Below are 17785 nucleotides of genomic sequence, written 5' to 3' on the forward strand. Positions count from 1 at the left end.
TGTAATTACTATGCACTTAATGCAGACATATTATTAAAATTTAGGCTGTAATGGTTGTATTGATGTATAGCAACTTGAAATGCTCCCAAAAATGGCTCCACAGCATGTAAACATATAATATAAGCTCCGGCTCCCCTTTAATAAACCCTCCCCCGCCTCACGGCTCTCTGTCTCCCCCTGCAGGCAGCTGTCCAGCGAGCAGGCCATACTGCAGCAGACGCTGCAGAAGGAGTCAAAGGTCAACAAGCGGCTGTCCATGGAGAACGAGGAGCTGCTGTGGAAGCTGCACAACGGCGACCTGGTGGCGAGCCCCCGCCGCCTCTCGCCCACCTCCCCCTTCGGCTCGCCGCGGAACTCCGCCTCCTTCGCCACAGCTGCGCCGTTATCACCCAGATAACCCACCGCCCCCCCTGCGCTCCCCCCTCCCGAGTCGGAGCGGCGCCGCTGGACACGAAGCCATCGCAGACTTGTACATTTTTAAATAAATATCTTATTTTGAAAAGACGCTGCGGCGGCACCGACGCACTTAAACCAGATGGCGGCCCCGGGCTGAGCTCGCCGCCTCGGGACGCCCGGTCCTCCTGGGAGCGTTCTTCCTCCTCTGAAGAAACCAGCAGGCACGCCTCAGGGTCTGTACATAGCTCCTCCTCCCTGGCCGCTCCGCTCGCCTCCTCGGGGGGAAACCTTGGATCTGTGGATGTTTGTGGGAACGCTCCGGGCTGTTTGGGTTCCACGGATCACAAACGTTTCCCTCCAAAGAGCGACGCTCAATCAGCGGACGGGAACACGCCTCCCACAGACCTGTCCTGTCACGACCTCGACCTTAACCTGCTTTGTGGAATGTAACCACCCGTGGACGTAGGGGGCCGGCCTCAGAGCCAAATATGCAGACCTCCCCTCGCTGAAATCACCCAATCAGATCGGAGTCTGCCGTGCCCCTCCCTCACTGACACACTGGCCTGTTTTACTGTTTCTGTTTGTCCTGAAAAACCTCAGATTTACCCAGAATGCCTCAGTGTACAATGTTCTTTTCTTTTGTTCAGAATAAATGCGACATGACATCATACGAAGGCGCTCTGACTTTATTTCACAGCATCAAAGTGACCTCAGCTTCACGGAGCGCCTCGGCCCGCCGCCGGGACCACGTCAGGACCGCCTGGCAGGTAAACGTCCGCTGGAGGCGGCGGCGCTTCGAGGTCGGACGCTCGAATCATCATGACGACAGACTTGATGGAGTAGGCCCAGCCGTGCCACGTGTACCACACCACGCCGTCGTCCGTCATGGCTTTGAACGGCCCGTCGTAGTAGTGACCGTTCAGGTTACCTGCGTTACACCTGTGAGGGGGAGGTCACAGAACAGTCAGCTGACACGATCGGCCAATAGCAGCTGGTTTAATCGCACTCTGCTCCAGTTAAAGGGACAGTCCCAAAATCACGTGAGCGTTTTCACGTCTATCCTGATATTTCAGCTGCAGAGACGAAAAGTTTCATGATCGAAGCAAAAACGAACCTCAGCAGCTTGAAGCCTGCTGGGGATAAAAAGTTCAGGTTTTTCTATTAAAACTTTATTGATCGATTCTCTACTCTACGCTTTTTCTACCCGAGTTTAAAAAGACCTGAACTGCTGTGAGAAAGATTTCTGCTGCTGCGACGTCGGCGCGATTTGACGTTTTGTTGGGCTGCAGAAAAGTTTGGGAACGGCTGCGTTAGGGAACATAAGGAGGCAGAAATCAAACAGCTGATTATTAACCTTTGGTTTAAAGCACGGTGAACTTTAACTAAACTTTAGTGCTTTATAAATAAAGTTAAAAACAGCAGCCACTGAACAAACACTTCAAAGCTCTTAAAACAGACTCATAAAGATCTTCATCTCCACGAGTTCTCAGGAAACGTTTGATTTGATGAGCTGAACACAAAACTGCAGAAACAAAAGACGAACAAAGAAACGCAGCAGCTGAGGCTGAATCACGTTCATCAGTAAGATGTCAGTTTCCCGCAGTCACGCTGTTGGCGAGGGATGCTTGGCCCCGTCACTCTGTCTCATGTGGACGACTCTACAGCTCAGTTTTGGTGTACTGTCCCTTTAAGCCTGCAGTAAACCCGTCGCCGTGCGCGTCTCACCTGCTGAACCACCAGCCCGACTTGCTGTGTCTGACGCACTGAACGTCGGCGTCGATGCAGCTCGGCCGGTCGTAGGTGCTGAACTTCACCCCGTCTGCACATGGACTGGCCGGTCCCGCCCCGTGGGCGTCGGTCAGAGCGTCGCCAGCGTTCCCAGTGAACTCGCCCAGATGTAACTGGTACTGGTCCTTCAGGTGAACACGGGAGTGAAAGCAGAGAGATCAGACCTGCAGCGAGGAGCCATTTACAGCCGAACCCTGTTTGACGCGAACCTTACAGGTCCATGATGGCGAGGACGACCTCGCGCTGAAACTGCGAGAGCTGCTCACAATTACAAATCTGATGCTCAGACTCGTCGCAGCCAGGTCGTTCAGCACCAGCTGATCAATCAGACACCTTACACACACTTACAAAGACGTGCAGTCAGCAGTGCAGGTTATTGTTCTGAAGCTACGTTTAACCACGCCCCTTCAACGCATCATCACAGCCTTTTAAGGCCTGAGGCCACACCTGGGCTCAGGTGTAACGTCAGGATCAGGTGTGGGTCCTAAAACAGCAGCGAACAGCTCGTCTTACTTCCTCCTCTCGCGGTGACGGGAGAGGTGACGGGAGCGTCGCGTCATCGCTCCGACACTCCGGAATATTCTGCAGCTCCCTGCTGTTTATCTGTGTTTATCCTCAGCAGGAACACTGAGAGGGAGAGGAACGCTGCTGGGAACAGAACGGCGGTGACCTTGATGCTGCTGCTGGTCCGTAGTCTAAATAAGACCGAGTGTTATGAGAAACCGATATGAGGTCAAAGGTCAGGGAGAGGCTGTAAAGTTAGCATCAGATTGAATTTAAAGCTGAGACGTTTCCGCGGTTACTTGAGTTTCACCTGTTCGCCGTCCACCTTGAAGCTCTTGTACTCAGCGTAGCGCTCGTTCCCCTCAAAGTCCTCCATGTTGATGCGCAGGTCATAGTTCCCTAAAACACAGAAAGCATCAGACACACACACACACACACACACACACACACACACACACACACACACACACACACCTACCTCGTGCCTATGGTACGACAACTTTTCTCCGTGCCCCTGGTACACTGCGCAGAAACACCTTGCCAGACAGACAGACAGACAGACGCACCTTGTGATGTCAGATGGTGCAGGGGTTCATTGCCCAACCAGAACTCTCCAGCAGGAGAGAAGAGGTCTCCGAATCCATGCTTGTACTCCACCCACGCTCTGCACACACACACACACACACACACACACACACGATGACACATTTGTTTGCACTGTTGCAGTGTTCACGTGTGTAAAGGTGACACACCTGTCGAAGCTCTCTTTGCCGTCTCTCCTCCTCTGGAAGACGGTCCACCCTCCTCCGTGGTTCATGTCGCAGTACACGCTCAACGCCATGGCAGCACCGTCCGGGCGAATCACGTACAGCCCGCTGGCCACGTTTCCATCCTCAAACACCTCAGAGCAGTCTACACACACACACACACACACACGCTGTGACGCTCTGTGTAGACACAGTTTGTTTTCTAGATAAAGGAACGCTTCCGGTGCTGACGATGTAGGTTCGACCCACACGGTGATGCAGCCGTACCTCTGTAGAGGTCGTCCAGGCCCAGGTACGAGTTGGGGATCTGCTGCAGCTGCTGCGCCTGGCTGCTGTGGAGCTCCTGGATGTAGCGGTGCTGCTCACTGATCACGTTCATCAAGCCCTGGATCTCCGCTTCCAGCCGGCTCACCCTCTCCTCACACGGCACCGGCGCCTGGACAGGAGCATAAAAACGCTCTCCTCTGGCACTCGGCAGTAACGAAGAAGGTATGAGAGGATCATTGTTGTCCTCATCAGTGTTTCTGTGATCTACTCTAAATCCTGACTGAAGCTCGTCACAGCAAACACTCCTATAAAACCCTGATTTATGAGACAGTTTCAAGGACTTTAAAAATGAAATCATTTAAGTTTCTGTCTATGAAACTCCTGCAGAACTGCAAATGCTTTGATATTAATAATTACACATGCAGTTTGAAATAAATCCATATTTATGATGCTGAAATCGTGTGAAGCTGCGAATATAAATGATATAAAAGCCAAGATTAAAGACTCATCTTATAAACACTGATGCCTCACCTGCAGCGTGGAGGTAAAGGTCAAAGGTTATTGGGATTACTTTTAGTAAAGGTACTTTTTGTAATCGCCTCATGCAGATTTGAATGAAAACGTTCACCAGCAGGGGGCAGCGTGTTAGTGAACGCGTGCTGTTTAACGTTGATTCCTTCGTCCGCCTTCACTTCATCACTTGTTTTTATTGTAAATCTGTTATTAAATGCTGACACTGACTCACTGCTCCCTCGTGTGGAACAAAATGGTATTACATGCACGTGCAGCTCAGCTCTATTTGAACTCTAATGCAGATCTTTTGAACAGAATTTGGAGATATTTGGGCAGAATGTGTACGCGGTGTGTTTCTTAGTTTAAAGGAAGTTAGCAGACGTACTTTGAGTTACTCAGCACTGCATCAATAAATCACAACACAAAATTAGAGCTGAAGCTTGAACAGATGAGGAGTTATCAAAGTTTAAAAGGTCAATAAACCAAAATAAAACTGAAATATGATCATTACTGTTTATTTCTGTTTGTTTTTTACTCTGAACGTTAAGAAGCTGTCACAATAAAGTAAACATTCAGTTTTTATTCTGTTTCTGTCATTTGTTAGTTTGGTTGATGGAAATAAAAATCCTGAGAGACTGAAGTCCAGAAAAATGAAATCTGAATCTAAACCACTTTCAACACCAAGGTTCTAATTTTTCAATAAAAGAAAGTCATCGGAGAAGCACAAACAGTCCCTGTGGACAGAGCTCAGTCTGCGCTTCCACTGGAACAAAGCGACGGCTGCATTTTTCACCTCTCTGTCATCAGTTGTGTGAGGACCCAAATCTCAGAGATACTTAAAGCAGGAAGTACAGACTGCACGAGGAGAAATATGTGACATGGATGCTTCGGTTTCTTACCGCCACAGAGGAAGCCAGGTGAAGCAGAAAGGCCACGGACGTCCTCAGCGTGACCATCATCAGCACTCTCATCGACTCGCTGCCCCGACCCTCCTCCTCTGATTATCCTCTCCGCCTCCTCTGACTTGTCAGCCCTGTCAGGAAGGCTGGTGTTGGGCCATCGCTGCACAGCCGTGGGGGAGCCTCCATCTAGTGGCTGCAGTGACTGAGCCAGCAACACCGACCACTGTACACAACAAAGATAATGACGTGATCACCAGTGAATGAGTCAGGAGAGACATAAATAAAAATGCTAAAATAAAACCATTTCTATACACTTATTTTTATCTACTTCTCTGTATGTTGATACAAAGAGCAAATCTGACAGTATTATCAGAATTGATATGGTATGTGTTTCTAAGTAGTTATTCAGTTTTATTCAGCAGCAAACAAACACAAATGTTGTATAATGTGCATGGGTACACATATTTTATTACTGGCATTGAATTTAACTCAATTAATCATTAAGTGCATTTAAAGTAAACATTTAAATTTTCAGCTAATTCCCTCTATTTGTGTCATTGTTAGTCTTCCGTTCCGCACAACGTAACACCGTTAGCTAGTTATATTAGTTACTTGTATTACAGTTATATTACAGCATATTTAATACATACAAAAAAAAACAAAACATGCGACTCCGGTGGGACTCGAACCCACAACCTTTGAATCACCCCTCAAGTGCTTGACTAGAAGTCCAATGCGCTATCCATTGCGCCACGGAGCCACCTGTTGCACAGGTCGCAATGACAGCTTTTTAACATTCTCTTTCCACGCGAGGCCCTAGCAACGCGGCTAATCTGCTAATACTGCGCCAGTGTCCGCTACACAAACAATAATGCTATAAAATAGCACTTTAATGCTAACGTTAGCTTAGCACCGCTGCTAGCTGCTGTCAGCCGGCCCGCTTCTCCTCCGCCCTCTCTCCGTTAGCTCACACGTGGAGGCTCAGGCTCTGTCCTCAAAGACAACTACTCCTCCGACACTGATCAGATTTGCTTCAGCAGTCATAACGTCAGACTGCTTCACTTGTTTCAGCAGAAACAACGTCGATATCCGTGTGTTTGGGAGAGCAAACGTCAATATCATAGCTCAATTCAGTGAAAACTACATAAATTGCGTGCAACTGTGTCATTTAAACACTTTATAAACAGAATGAGTCGTGTCTTGAGTTTCAATTTGAGGGTTCATTCTGTGATTTTAGCAGCGGAGTTTTTATTGTGAAATTCTTAAAAACCGGAAGTGATATGTGTGTTTCGAAAAACTAGAAATGGCTGAGAGAACATGCAGGACCAAAATCAAATATGTCTGATATATCGTGACGTGAAACGCGAGGTGGACAGAGAATATCTCCTGTGTTACTTTTACCTTACTTTTGTGTTACCTTTACTCTTACTTTTTCAATATGCTAGTGTTCTAACGGACTACTCAGGTTTTTGAGGTACCCGTGACGGAAAACTGCCAGAGCCCGGATAGCTCAGTCGGTAGAGCATCAGACTTTTAATCTGAGGGTCCAGGGTTCAAGTCCCTGTTCGGGCGTCGATTTTTTTTTTTCGCCCCTTTAGTTAAAGAACCGTCTCAAAGTGAGCCCACATATTCTTTGCATTACTGCAGTGACTCAAATATAGCTTTTATGTTTTCATTGTAAGAGTAAATGTTAAAACGTCAGAATTGTAGAGCTATTTTTCGTATTTTGTAAACTTTGTGATAAATGTTTTTTTTTATGTAGTTCAGTCTGTTACTGTTCTTATTGTGTTGGAGTGACTGTGACCACATCATTTCCTAAGGGATTAATAAAGTATTCTGATTGGGATAAATTTACAACAGAAACATGTTTGGCTGCTGTGGACAGAGTCCAGACACACACAGAGCTGTTGATCGGCTGCTCAGTCAGCCTTTGCTTCAACCTTGAGTGAAGCTGAAGCACACTGGTTTCATTGCTAACTCCTCTGCATCATCCCGAGATCCTCATCAGACATTTGTTCTGATAAATCAACTTTCAGTCAGTTCTCACCCCCTAAAAATATGAAAGTGTCTCCAGTTTCCAACAGAAGATGGAAAATATGACATCGGGACTCAGTGAAAGAGTTGGATTGTTATTCAGGGTACAGAGGGGCTGGACAGAGCGTTTTTTGGATGTGAAGCGAGGTTGTCTATAACAGGAAGTGAGCAGGATATCAGATCATTCACAGATACAGCATCAAACACAGAAGACGTAACTCCTGTCAGAAGCTGTGGTCAGAGAGGACGAGTTGCACCAACATGTTACAGTAAATGATGAAAAAACAGTTTTTCATGACCCCAGTATCAGTGCTGTGAAAAAAACTGGTGCACGTGCTAAAAAGGAGCGACGGTTTCAAGAGGTTCCAACCAGAATCCCAGAGCACTGAGATCACAGTCCTCAAACTCAGCCTTCGTCAGCCACTGATGATGATGTTAGGTCTGTGTGTGTCTTGGATCTTGGGAGATACAGTGGGGCAAAAAAGTATTTAGTCAGCCACCGATTGTGCAAGTTCCCCCACTTAAAATGATGACAGAGGTCAGTAATTTGCACCAGAGGTACACTTCAACTGTGAGAGACAGAATGTGAAAAAAAAATCCATGAATTCACATGGTAGGATTTGTAAAGAATTTATTCGTAAATCAGGGTGGAAAATAAGTATTTGGTCACCTCAAACAAGGAAAATCCCTGGCTCTCACAGACCTGTAACGTCTTCTGTAAGAAGCTTTTCTGTCCCCCACTCGTTACCTGTATGAATGGCACCTGTTTGACCTCATCATCTGTATAAAAGACACCTGTCCACAGCCTCAACCAGTCAGACTCCAAACTCCGCCATGGCCAAGACCAAAGAGCTTTCGAAGGACACCAGGAAAAGAATTGTAGACCTGCACCAGACTGGGAAGAGTGAATCTACAATAGGCAAGCAGCTTGGTGTGAAAAAATCAACTGTGGGAGCAATCATCAGAAAATGGAAGACATACAAGACCACTGATAATCTCCCTCGATCTGGGGCTCCACGCAAGATCTCATCCCGTGGGGTCAAAATGATCATGAGAACAGTGAGCAAAGATCCCAGAACCACACGGGGGGACCTGGTGAATGACCTGCAGAGAGCTGGGACCAAAGTAACAAAGGTCACCATCAGTAACACACTACAACGGCAGGGAATCAAATCCCGCAGTGCCAGACGTGTTCCGCTGCTGAAGCCAGTGCATGTCCAGGCCCGTCTGAAGTTTGCCAGAGAGCACATGGATGATACAGCAGAGGATTGGGAGAATGTCATGTGGTCAGATGAAACCAAAGTAGAACTTTTTGGTATAAACTCAACTCGTCGTGTTTGGAGGAAGAAGAATACTGAGTTGCATCCCAAGAACACCATACCTACTGTGAAGCATGGGGGTGGAAACATCATGCTATGGGGCTGTTTTTCTGCCAAGGGGACAGGACGACTGATCCGTGTTAAGGACAGAATGAATGGGGCCAAGTATCGTGAGATTTTGAGCCAAAACCTCCTTCCATCAGTGAGAACTTTGAAGATGAAACGAGGCTGGGTCTTCCAACATGACAATGATCCAAAACACACCGCCCGGGCAACAAAGGAGTGGCTCCGTAAGAAGCATTTGAAAGTCCTGGAGTGGCCTAGCCAGTCTCCAGACCTCAACCCCATAGAAAATCTGTGGCGGGAGTTGAAAGTCCGTGTTGCTCGGCGACAGCCCCAAAACATCACTGCTCTTGAGAAGATCTGCATGGAGGAATGGGCCAAAATACCAGCTACTGTGTGTGCAAACCTGGTAAAGACCTATAGTAAACGTTTGACCTCTGTTATTGCCAACAAAGGTTATGTTACAAAGTATTGAGTTGTATTTTTGTTATTGACCAAATACTTATTTTCCACCCTGATTTACGAATAAATTCTTTACAAATCCTACCATGTGAATTCATGGATTTTTTTTTCACATTCTGTCTCTCACAGTTGAAGTGTACCTCTGGTGCAAATTACTGACCTCTGTCATCATTTTAAGTGGGGGAACTTGCACAATCGGTGGCTGACTAAATACTTTTTTGCCCCACTGTACCTCTACTTGGGGCAGGAACTCGTCCCCGACACTCAGCTCTTCACCACAACAGACCGGTACAGCGTCGGCATCCAGGGGTACTGCCCCTGATCTCCACACGACATTGCAGAGGTGTGTCAGCCAGGACAGCCCTACAACATCCAGAGCCTTCAGGAACTCAAGGCAGACTTCATCCAACCCAGGGGCTCTGCCACCGAGTTGTTTAACTGCCTCAGTGACCTCACTCCCGGAAATTGGCGGGTCATCCCCCTCTTCCCCAGACTCTTCCTCCTCCACGTGCCAGTGGGATTAAGGATTAAGGATGTCCTCGAAGTATTCCTTCCACCGCCGAACAATTTTGTTCAGTTGAAGTCTGCAGCGCTCCTCTGCAGCGCTATACTCAGTGCAGGTAGACACTGCCTGACGGTTTGCCAGAATCTCTTCGAAACAGTCCGAAAGTCTTTTCCATGGCCTCTCCGAACTCCTCCCACACCCAAGTTTTTGCTTCAGCCACTTTCCGCTTGGCCTGTCGGTACCTGTCAGCTGCCTGCAATCCCACAGGCTAACCAAGCCCGATAAGACTCCTTCTTCTGCCTTGTGGCTCTCTTCACCCCTGGTGTCCACCAGTTGGTTTGTGGGTTACCACCACGACACGCACCAACCACCTTGCAGCCGCGGACTCTCTTATGGTCAAAAATGGTGTTCGTTATGGCCAAACTGTGGCTTCCACAGAAGTCCAATAACAAAACACCACTTGGGTTCAGATCAGGGGGGCCGTTCCTCCTAATCGGTCATTGAAGTCTCCCAGTAGGACAACAGAGTCTCCAGGTGGGCCCTTCTTTAGTCTGACAGCAGCAGTTTTCACAGGTTTCACTCGGTGAGCAGAAACAAGCTGCTGCTCTGATCTTTGAGAGTTCACTGCAAAAACATGAAGTTTCAACAGGAAACAGTTTTATTTAACACTCATGGGTGCAGGAGGTCAGAGGTGTCTTTGGTTTGCCCCGTCACGTTTAGCCTCCATGAGGAGCGATCCTACCTGGAAGACCAGCCCCACAGCGCCTCCATGTGGGAGTAATGTGAAACAGCTCTAAATGAGAAGAAGGTTTTGGTAGCCCTGTTTCTCGTGGCTGTACTGATCTTTAGATGTGAGCAGCTGCTGATGCTCCACGAGCTGAAACATCACATTTCTGTCTCCTGTGGCGATGAAGGTGCGAAGGCTCAAAAATGCTGCAACAACGATGTGAATGAAACATAATTTGATGGTCTGTACCACAGAAAATAATTATGATAATAGAACATTGTATTACTTCATTAAATATGCAAAGTTAGGATTTCTCCCAATGTGTGAACTGCTGGAGGAGGTCAGAGGTTAAAGGTCAGAGCGGTGTCTCAGTCTGGTTTTAAAGCTCTAACAGAAAATGACCTTTTATTGATGACAGACGATCGACCGCAGGAGCACGCAGCTCTCCTCCAATCAGGAGTCAGCATAAGGCCAAACCTTTTTCTTATTCCACATTTGTAATCAGATTACATTTTACAGTCCACGTTTCAAACACTGAGCATCAGCGCAGCCACCGTCCTGCAGCAGTTTCCTGTGACATCAGGAAGTTTATGAACCATCACTGATGTCAGTGATGCAGCACAGCTGGTGCAAGGAAACATGCAGATGTTCACAGATGTTCAACTTCTGTAGATGAGGAAATATCCAAGTAATTTAATGTAACTGAATATTGAATCTTCCATATTTAATATCTAAGTTTATTCCTTTATGACTTTGTGTTTATAATCCTGGAAAATCAAATCATGCAAATAAACATTTTCACCTTCAGGCAAGCTCACAGAACCACAGACTGTATATTAAAGATGGAGGTAGCTTCTGGTGATGTATCGTTAAATTACGAGACAAGTTTGATAAATATAGAGGACCAAGAAAGTCTAAACATTTCACGAGTTAATAATTAATTGGGGCAATAACATATGCATTAGTAAATCCAATTATAAATTATTATTATAAATAAAGTAATTAAATGGATTTACATAAAAAAAAAAACCACATCAAATTACTCAAACATATTTGTTAAAAATATTATTTTGAAAATTTAAAAACAGGTTTTTCAAAATAAAGGAGAATCAAGTGAATAGATGAAGATTTATCTCTATGATTCCTCCTTTTCAAATCCACGTCCTTCCCGTCAGCAGCTGGATCACATCTGGGATGAACTCTTTTGGTCTTTGGAGGAAAATCGCAGGAAGAACGAGTCGAGTTTCAGAGCGCTGGCTCCTTTTATTCCCCTCGCTGTTAACAGTAACGTCGTCATGTACAGGAACATCACATTATTTAAAGCATGGCTGTGATTTTCCACATGTTGCATAAAACGGCTTCGTCATAACAGGATCAGCTGCTGCTTTACTCCTGGAAACAGACTGTATAACAAAGATGGACAACAGAGTGGAGAACGTTCCAGTACAGCTGTGATGTCATCCACCTTTAATTACACTCAGACAGGAGGTAAACCACAGCTGCGTGTCATTGCTCCGCCCACTTCCTCACTCCGCCCACAGCGTGAGGCTGCGGGGGCTTCCCCGAACCACAGATTCATCAAACAGTCCTCCGTACGCCGAGGCTCAGCGGGTCACGTGGACTCAACACAGACAAAGACAAACCCACCAACCCCGACCAAACAAGCAGCTAAAATCAAAAAGTGGCGTCAGCGTTCATCAGCTCCTCCCGTCTGTTGTTGTAGGTGACGCACAGTCACAGCTGCAGGCGTTTGAGCTCAGGAGAAGAAGAGCTGCTCGCACAGGCGCCGCGTCTCCACCGGGCTGGACACCTCGTGGCCGACGGTCCGGGGGTCGCAGTAGATCTCGTAATCGTTTCCTCCCTGACGTGAAGACAGAGACGCACAGACAGATGAGGCGTGCTGCAGCTCACAGGTTAACAGTCACACATCTGTGTCCTTCAGCGCCAAACAGCTGGAAGTGTTGCATGGTGACCACTGAACACATGTCAGATGTTTGAAACAGCCTCTAACAGCAGGTCAAGCTCCACCCTGAGCCTTAAAAACATGAAACAACGAGACATTCAAACCCCGCCGGCCGGTCCGAGGACCGAAGAGTCATCTGTCTGTACCAGGGGTGGTAAACATAAGGCCCGGGGGCCGATGAAGACTTGAATATTCACACAGCGGCGTAACAAAGACGAACAACGAAAGGACAGAAACTCCTCCGTGTGACCTTGCAGGAAGGAAAAGGAACGTTTCAGAGGCCCCGCCCACTCAGGTTTAAATGTGCTGAATGTGGCCCACGATGTAAACGCCGTCCTGCTCTATAACACACTGTTTACTCTCTACAGTGGACGTACTCACACACAGACAAACTAAGGGAGTAACTTCCTGCAATCAAACAGAATTTCAATTCATTTAATTTAAGATGACAATATTATTATTATTATTATTATTATTATTATTATTAGTAGTAGTATTTATTTATTAAACATATAAACACTTAAAGTCGGCCCTGCTAGAATAAGGAGACAGGTGTCACAAGCCACTCATTAAAAGTACTTTGATGTAAGATTACATTCTCAGAGTTACTGCACTGCTTAAAGTTACTTACAGAATAATTATCTTTTTGTTGCCGTGACAACCTGACCTGTTCCCTTCCTACCTGTTGTTTTCTCCACCTGCACTTTGTGATGATAGAAAGAATCTATTGACTTCTTCTTTTGGTCTCAGGCTGTAAACAGTTCATGGGGACTGACTCACTGCTGCCCCTGCTGGACACTACAGGAGCTGCAGTGTTGGTGAGCGTGCTGCTGGATCCAGCTGTATTTCAGGAATAATGAAACAGATGTTTCCAGGAACGACCGGCCATCGTTTACCTGCCGCTGATGTTCTGCCTGCGTGAGGAGTCATGTGACGCCGTTTGCATACTCACAGGTTTGGTCTTGTCTCCAAAGAAGTGGATGGTGGAGTAGTCGTCCTCCTCCACGATGCCCAGGCAGTACCTTTTATCCCAGCCGTCAGGAAACACGTCAAAGCTGATCTGACCTCCTGCAGACACACAAAGACCGACAGGCTGCAGGAAACGAAGGCGCCATTTGCATCACAGTGAGGTAGGACAGCCACGCCGCCGCCACCTCAGTTTGTTTCAGCCGGTCAAAGGCCTGCGTCACCTTCAGTGAGGCGGTGTGCCGGCTGCAGCAGACTCACCGATGGAAAACGAGAGTCCTTTTCCTTTGAACTCCTCCTTCAACACGGACACAAACGTCTCTCGGATTTTCTCCTTCTGTAGGAAACAAACACGTCGTCATGTCAGCAAAAGAACCAAACTTTTACCTCTGCAGTACATTTGAAATGAGAACAAGCTCAAACCAAATGTACCACAAACAGACATTTTTGTTAATTACAGGTGGAGGAGGTGGGTGGAGGAGGTGGGTGGAGTCTGGGTTTAGGGTCGTGGGCGTTACCTGGTCCAGCTCGTAGAATTCGATCCGCTCCTCCTGCGTGCAGCTGCGTCCGATCGGAGACACGTTCAGCATCCCGTTACGAAACTCCACGAAGGTCCCCCTGAGAGACGACACACCGAGTCACATGACACCCGCCGCAGAACCGCCACAGTCCTGATACATGCGGTGATTCTGACCTTTGACCTCACAGGTAACACACCTGAAACCTTCACGGTTTCATGGCGAGCACTTTTACAGTTTAAACCATTTACACTGCATCCTCTCACAGCTGGGCCACGCCCACAGCCCCAAAGGTAAGAACGGCGTGTTGGATCTTTAACCTCCTCAGACCTGCGTCCACATATGTGACATCACATTTTGGGTTATTTAGACCAAAATACTCAATTTTGCTCTACAAGGGCCTGAGATCCACTTACGAGGACATTTTACTGCTACTGTTGTATCAACATTTAAATAAATTTCCTCATACGTGGTTCTTATTTTTCTTTAAGGTAAAAAACAAAAATGGTCCCAATCAGCCCAAATATCAAAGAGAAATTAAAAATGCTGCTGTGGAAGAGTTCAGGTCTGAGGAGGTTAAAGAAACTTTTCATTGTTTAAACCCGTCTGCTGGATCAAACTGACACGCCCTCCGACACGCCCTCCACCTGGCAGGCTGTCACACACACTAACCAACACACGGATGTGCTGTCACCTTTTCTTGGGCAGTTTGATCTTGGCCATGTAGTTCAGACAGAAGTTTATGAAGTCTTGCAGCAGCTCCTCCCCCATGTGGGCCTGAATGGACTGAGACACACACACACACACTATAAATGATGATGTCATTCATTAAGGGAACAAAGGTGTCCACACCTGCCTGTCCTCAGTGTAACCTGATACCTGCTGTTTGTGTCATTGGAGGGTTTCCAGCATCAAAGCATCTGAGTCTGCTTTAAGTCCAACTTTGACTCGGACGCTCCAGAACCTTTATTTTGTCCCTTTGAGCCGATCAGAGGCGGAGCTGCTGGTTCCCTGAGTCACAGCAGCCAGACCGCCACACGACCGCCACCGTGGCTGCTGCTGCTGGGATGTTTCTGTCTGATGCAGATGTGACTCAAAGCTTCCAGAAAGTTCAGCTTCTGTCTCGTCAGCCCTCAGAATATCATCCTCCAGATGTTTGTTGGCAGATGTGCGACGAGACTTTGTGATCTTCTTGGTCAGCGGTGGTTTCTGACTCTCCCATCTTTGCCCCGCCTCTTTCTTACTGTTGAGTCATGACCTCTGACCTTAGCTGAGCTTAATAGATGTTGTTCTGGGCTCTTCTGTGACCTCCTGGATGAGTCGTGGATGGTTTTCCAGGCTCTCAGCGTGTCGCTGGAGTCCCACAGCCTTAGAAACGTCTCTGTAACCTCTCAGGCTGATGATGTCACTGACTTTTCTCTACATGCTGATTCCAGATCAGTTACATAAAAAGGTAAAACTCCGTCTCACCTGCACAGAGTGTAACTGTCCGTTCCTGTACGCCACCAGGCCGTTCTCAGCAAACACGTAGTCCACCTCCTGGATCACTGCACACAGACGAGACCAACAAGCGTTATCGTCTCTCTGGGATAAGCTGCGTGTAAATAAAGGGACAGAGACGGGATACAGAGCGGCGTTCGTCTCACCGTCGTCTCCCAGCTGCTCCTTGATCTTGCTGAGGTCGGACCCTCCGACGACGCCGACCCGAACCCGAGTCCTCAGCTTCTGGAGGAACTCTGCCATGTCCGGGGTCACCCGCTGAAAACACACAGTGACACGCCCACATTTACCGCCATGACGGGGACGCACAGACGCACAGAGTCTATGACCTGCAGCTTTGTTTATCTTCTGTCATTTATTCATCTTTTGTTGAGTGACCTCGCTGTGGTCCTCTTGCTTCTTTATGCAGGGATCGTTACCCGTTCTGTGTTGCACAAGCACAGCAGCAGCTCACTGAACCTTCCTCTTTTCCCCAAAAACATTTATTTCAAACTGGTCAGGTGTGTCGCAACACAGGAAACAAACGCTGTGAAACGCTGCGGTTGTGAAACAGTAAAAATCAGTTTATTAAAGATTTAAAAACGCTGCAGAAGCCTTCGACTGACGAGATCAACGTCTCCGTCACTACAGTTATAAACGCCGAAAATCTGACGACATCAGCAGTTTACCCGTCTGTTAATATTAAACTCCAGCTTCAGTGAAGAGTCCAAGTTCTCCTGAAACAGCAAGTCTGCAACCTTTACTGCACTCGCAGTTAGGCCCTTTAATCTTTTTTAATTTTATTTCATGGATTAAACGAGCTGCTGCAAAGATTCCTGAAAGATTTTGGTTCACACTAACGTGACATCATTATGACATCATCACACAGGTAGCATGGATCCATGCTTTCATGGTGTTTACACCAAACACTGACCATGTGATGCACATCAAACCAGGAATCATCAGTTTCCTGTTCGTGGCTGACAGGAGGGGGACCTTCTGCTGCTTCATGGTTCGCCATGTTGTTCAGAGATGTTCCTCTGTATTCATCAGCATGTATACAATCAGCTCTGCTCTGACATCAGCGAGGTGACAACTGCTGCTCACTGGATTGTTTGTTGTAAACAGAGAGGGCTCTCTTTAAAGTCTCTGAAATCGTGTTTCTGATGCTCAGGCTGAACTTCAGCAGCTCATCTTCATCATGTTCACATGCATGGATACACTGAGTGTCTGACACATGATTGGTTGATTAAAATATTTGCGTTATTAAGCACTTGAACAGGTGTGCCTGCTGAGTGTACCCTGTGGAAATGAAAGTTTGCAGTTGGCCATTCATCACTACTCGGTTCGTCTTACTTTGCATTTTCATTTCAATGACGTCACATTTTTTAAATCACAGGATGAAAAGTTTGCAACCTTTTACAAATTTTTGCAGTAAAACTGAACAGCTGTGCACACACGCAGGGCTATACTGAAACCAAGAGTCTCGGGGTCATGACCCCTGCTCCACCTAAACCTTCACCTAAAGCAGTCTGCATGGGTCAGAGGTCAGGGTCACCTCCTAAAGAACATTTTAAACATGAGTGGCTCTGCTGGAAGAACTGGCCAAACACGTAACCTTGCAGGGCCGTTAGGGGGCGCTTAACCCGGGGATTAGTGACATGCTAGCAGAAGCTACCGGGAACACGATTAGCACGAGCGTCGCTTGAGTCACCTACGTAATCAATGGCCATGTAAAGGGTGTTTTATATTTAGGAGGTGACGACAGTGATTATACACACCACGGATATAAATGTAATTAATAGTTTGATGATTTTTTTCTTCTAAATCGTAAACTCGTGTTTCACATTTGACGTTCCGTCAGACACTTCCTGTTATAGCAAAAAGCTAGCAGGACGTAATTTACCGTTACATGCGTCACCTAATATCTTCTATGTTTAGTAACCACAGCGATAACGTTACACTGTCAGAGATTATTATTTTATTAATTATTATTATTATAAAGATGTTTGGCACTGGCAGCCCGGCCATACTGGCTAACGTCGCTTAGCGGAACCATTGTTACGTAGTTTCTGCGGAGCATTTTTGCCTGCGGAAGAACTACAATATCAACGTGGAGCCGGAAGTCGCAGTGTCGGACAGTACAGTCATGTTTGTCTGAAGGTTTGTCAGGTGCACTGATTGTTTTATATCACCAGTGGTCTTGCCCTCGCGCGCACGGACATATACACAAGCACGCACACATTTCCCACCTGTCTCGCGGCCGTAAGCGTGCCGTCAACGTCAAAGAGGCAGAGCGTGCTCGTGTCCACACCGGCGTCACTCATCTTCCCTCCGCTCCCGGACCCACACAGACACGCTGACCGCCTCCCCGCTGCTCCGAGTGGGCTCGCCTCCTCTGCCGGTGTTCCGTAAAGAACAGCTCGGTTCTCCCTAAACTACCTGATCGCCGCTTAGAACTACAACCACGGTTCTTCTTCTTGGGTGTGTACCAGACTGACAGACGCACAGTGCTGCCACCTGCTGATACTTTGCAGTATCTGCGTAAAAGATTAAACAAATTAACTTTAAACTGTTGTGAAATTACAATGATGTTGTTCATTTTATTTTAT

The 17785-nt window shown here is 47.1% G+C and overlaps 3 protein-coding genes and 2 non-coding genes across 5 annotated transcripts in view; 2 read left to right on the forward strand and 3 right to left on the reverse strand.

Moving 5' to 3' along the window:
* LOC102779896 (uncharacterized) overlaps positions 1–1064 on the forward strand; it is a 48075-nt gene extending 47011 nt beyond the window's left edge. The window contains exon 18 of the mRNA XM_087842245.1: positions 184–1064. Coding sequence (XP_087698371.1) covers positions 184–397 — 214 coding nt within the window. The 3' untranslated portion in view covers positions 398–1064. The remainder of the gene's footprint in view (positions 1–183) is intronic.
* Positions 1065–1072: 8 nt separating this feature from the next.
* On the reverse strand, positions 1073–5206 carry LOC102780177 (fibrinogen-like protein 1). The gene is made up of 7 exons (XM_087842307.1): positions 5135–5206; positions 3723–3891; positions 3441–3600; positions 3255–3352; positions 2999–3087; positions 2122–2309; positions 1073–1335 (listed from the first exon to the last, which is right to left on the reverse strand). The coding sequence occupies exons 1-7, from the start codon at positions 5204–5206 to the stop codon at positions 1113–1115; spliced, it is 999 nt and encodes a 332-aa protein (XP_087698433.1). The 3' UTR covers positions 1073–1112.
* Positions 5207–5805: 599 nt separating this feature from the next.
* trnar-ucu (transfer RNA arginine (anticodon UCU)) lies at positions 5806–5897 on the reverse strand. Its single transcript is given in 2 exon segments — positions 5806–5841; positions 5861–5897. It is a non-coding gene; the product is annotated as a tRNA-Arg (tRNA).
* Positions 5898–6636: 739 nt separating this feature from the next.
* Positions 6637–6709, forward strand: trnak-uuu (transfer RNA lysine (anticodon UUU)). The gene has a single exon. It is a non-coding gene; the product is annotated as a tRNA-Lys (tRNA).
* Positions 6710–11490: 4781 nt separating this feature from the next.
* pmm2 (phosphomannomutase 2) lies at positions 11491–17654 on the reverse strand. The gene is made up of 8 exons (XM_087842309.1): positions 17426–17654; positions 15341–15452; positions 15165–15241; positions 14389–14480; positions 13695–13794; positions 13438–13513; positions 13163–13278; positions 11491–12108 (listed from the first exon to the last, which is right to left on the reverse strand). The coding sequence occupies exons 1-8, from the start codon at positions 17498–17500 to the stop codon at positions 12004–12006; spliced, it is 753 nt and encodes a 250-aa protein (XP_087698435.1). The 5' UTR covers positions 17501–17654; the 3' UTR covers positions 11491–12003.
* Between the last annotated feature and the right edge of the window lie 131 nt (positions 17655–17785).

The sequence above is a fragment of the Neolamprologus brichardi genome, chromosome 6, assembly GCF_056152115.1.
Source record: "Neolamprologus brichardi isolate AB-2024 chromosome 6, ASM5615211v1, whole genome shotgun sequence".
In the NCBI taxonomy this organism is placed as follows: Eukaryota; Metazoa; Chordata; class Actinopteri; order Cichliformes; family Cichlidae; genus Neolamprologus; species Neolamprologus brichardi.

Excerpts from the sequence above, each read along its gene's own strand:
- LOC102780177 (XM_087842307.1), bottom strand. The coding sequence starts at position 5,206 with ATGAGAGTGCTGATGATGGTCACGCTGAGGACGTCCGTGGCCTTTCTG. Across the intron at positions 2,310-2,998 it reads TCAAGGTGGACGGCGAACAG|GACCAGTACCAGTTACATCT; the intron begins GTGAAACTCAAG and ends GTTCACCTGAAG. Across the intron at positions 1,336-2,121 it reads TCGGGCTGGTGGTTCAGCAG|GTGTAACGCAGGTAACCTGA; the intron begins GTGAGACGCGCA and ends TCCCCCTCACAG.
- pmm2 (XM_087842309.1), bottom strand. The coding sequence starts at position 17,500 with ATGAGTGACGCCGGTGTGGACACGAGCACGCTCTGCCTCTTTGACGTT. Across the intron at positions 15,242-15,340 it reads GGAGCAGCTGGGAGACGACG|TGATCCAGGAGGTGGACTAC; the intron begins GTGAGACGAACG and ends GTCTGTGTGCAG. Across the intron at positions 12,109-13,162 it reads TTGGAGACAAGACCAAACCT|GGAGGAAACGATTACGAGAT; the intron begins GTGAGTATGCAA and ends TCTTCACGTCAG.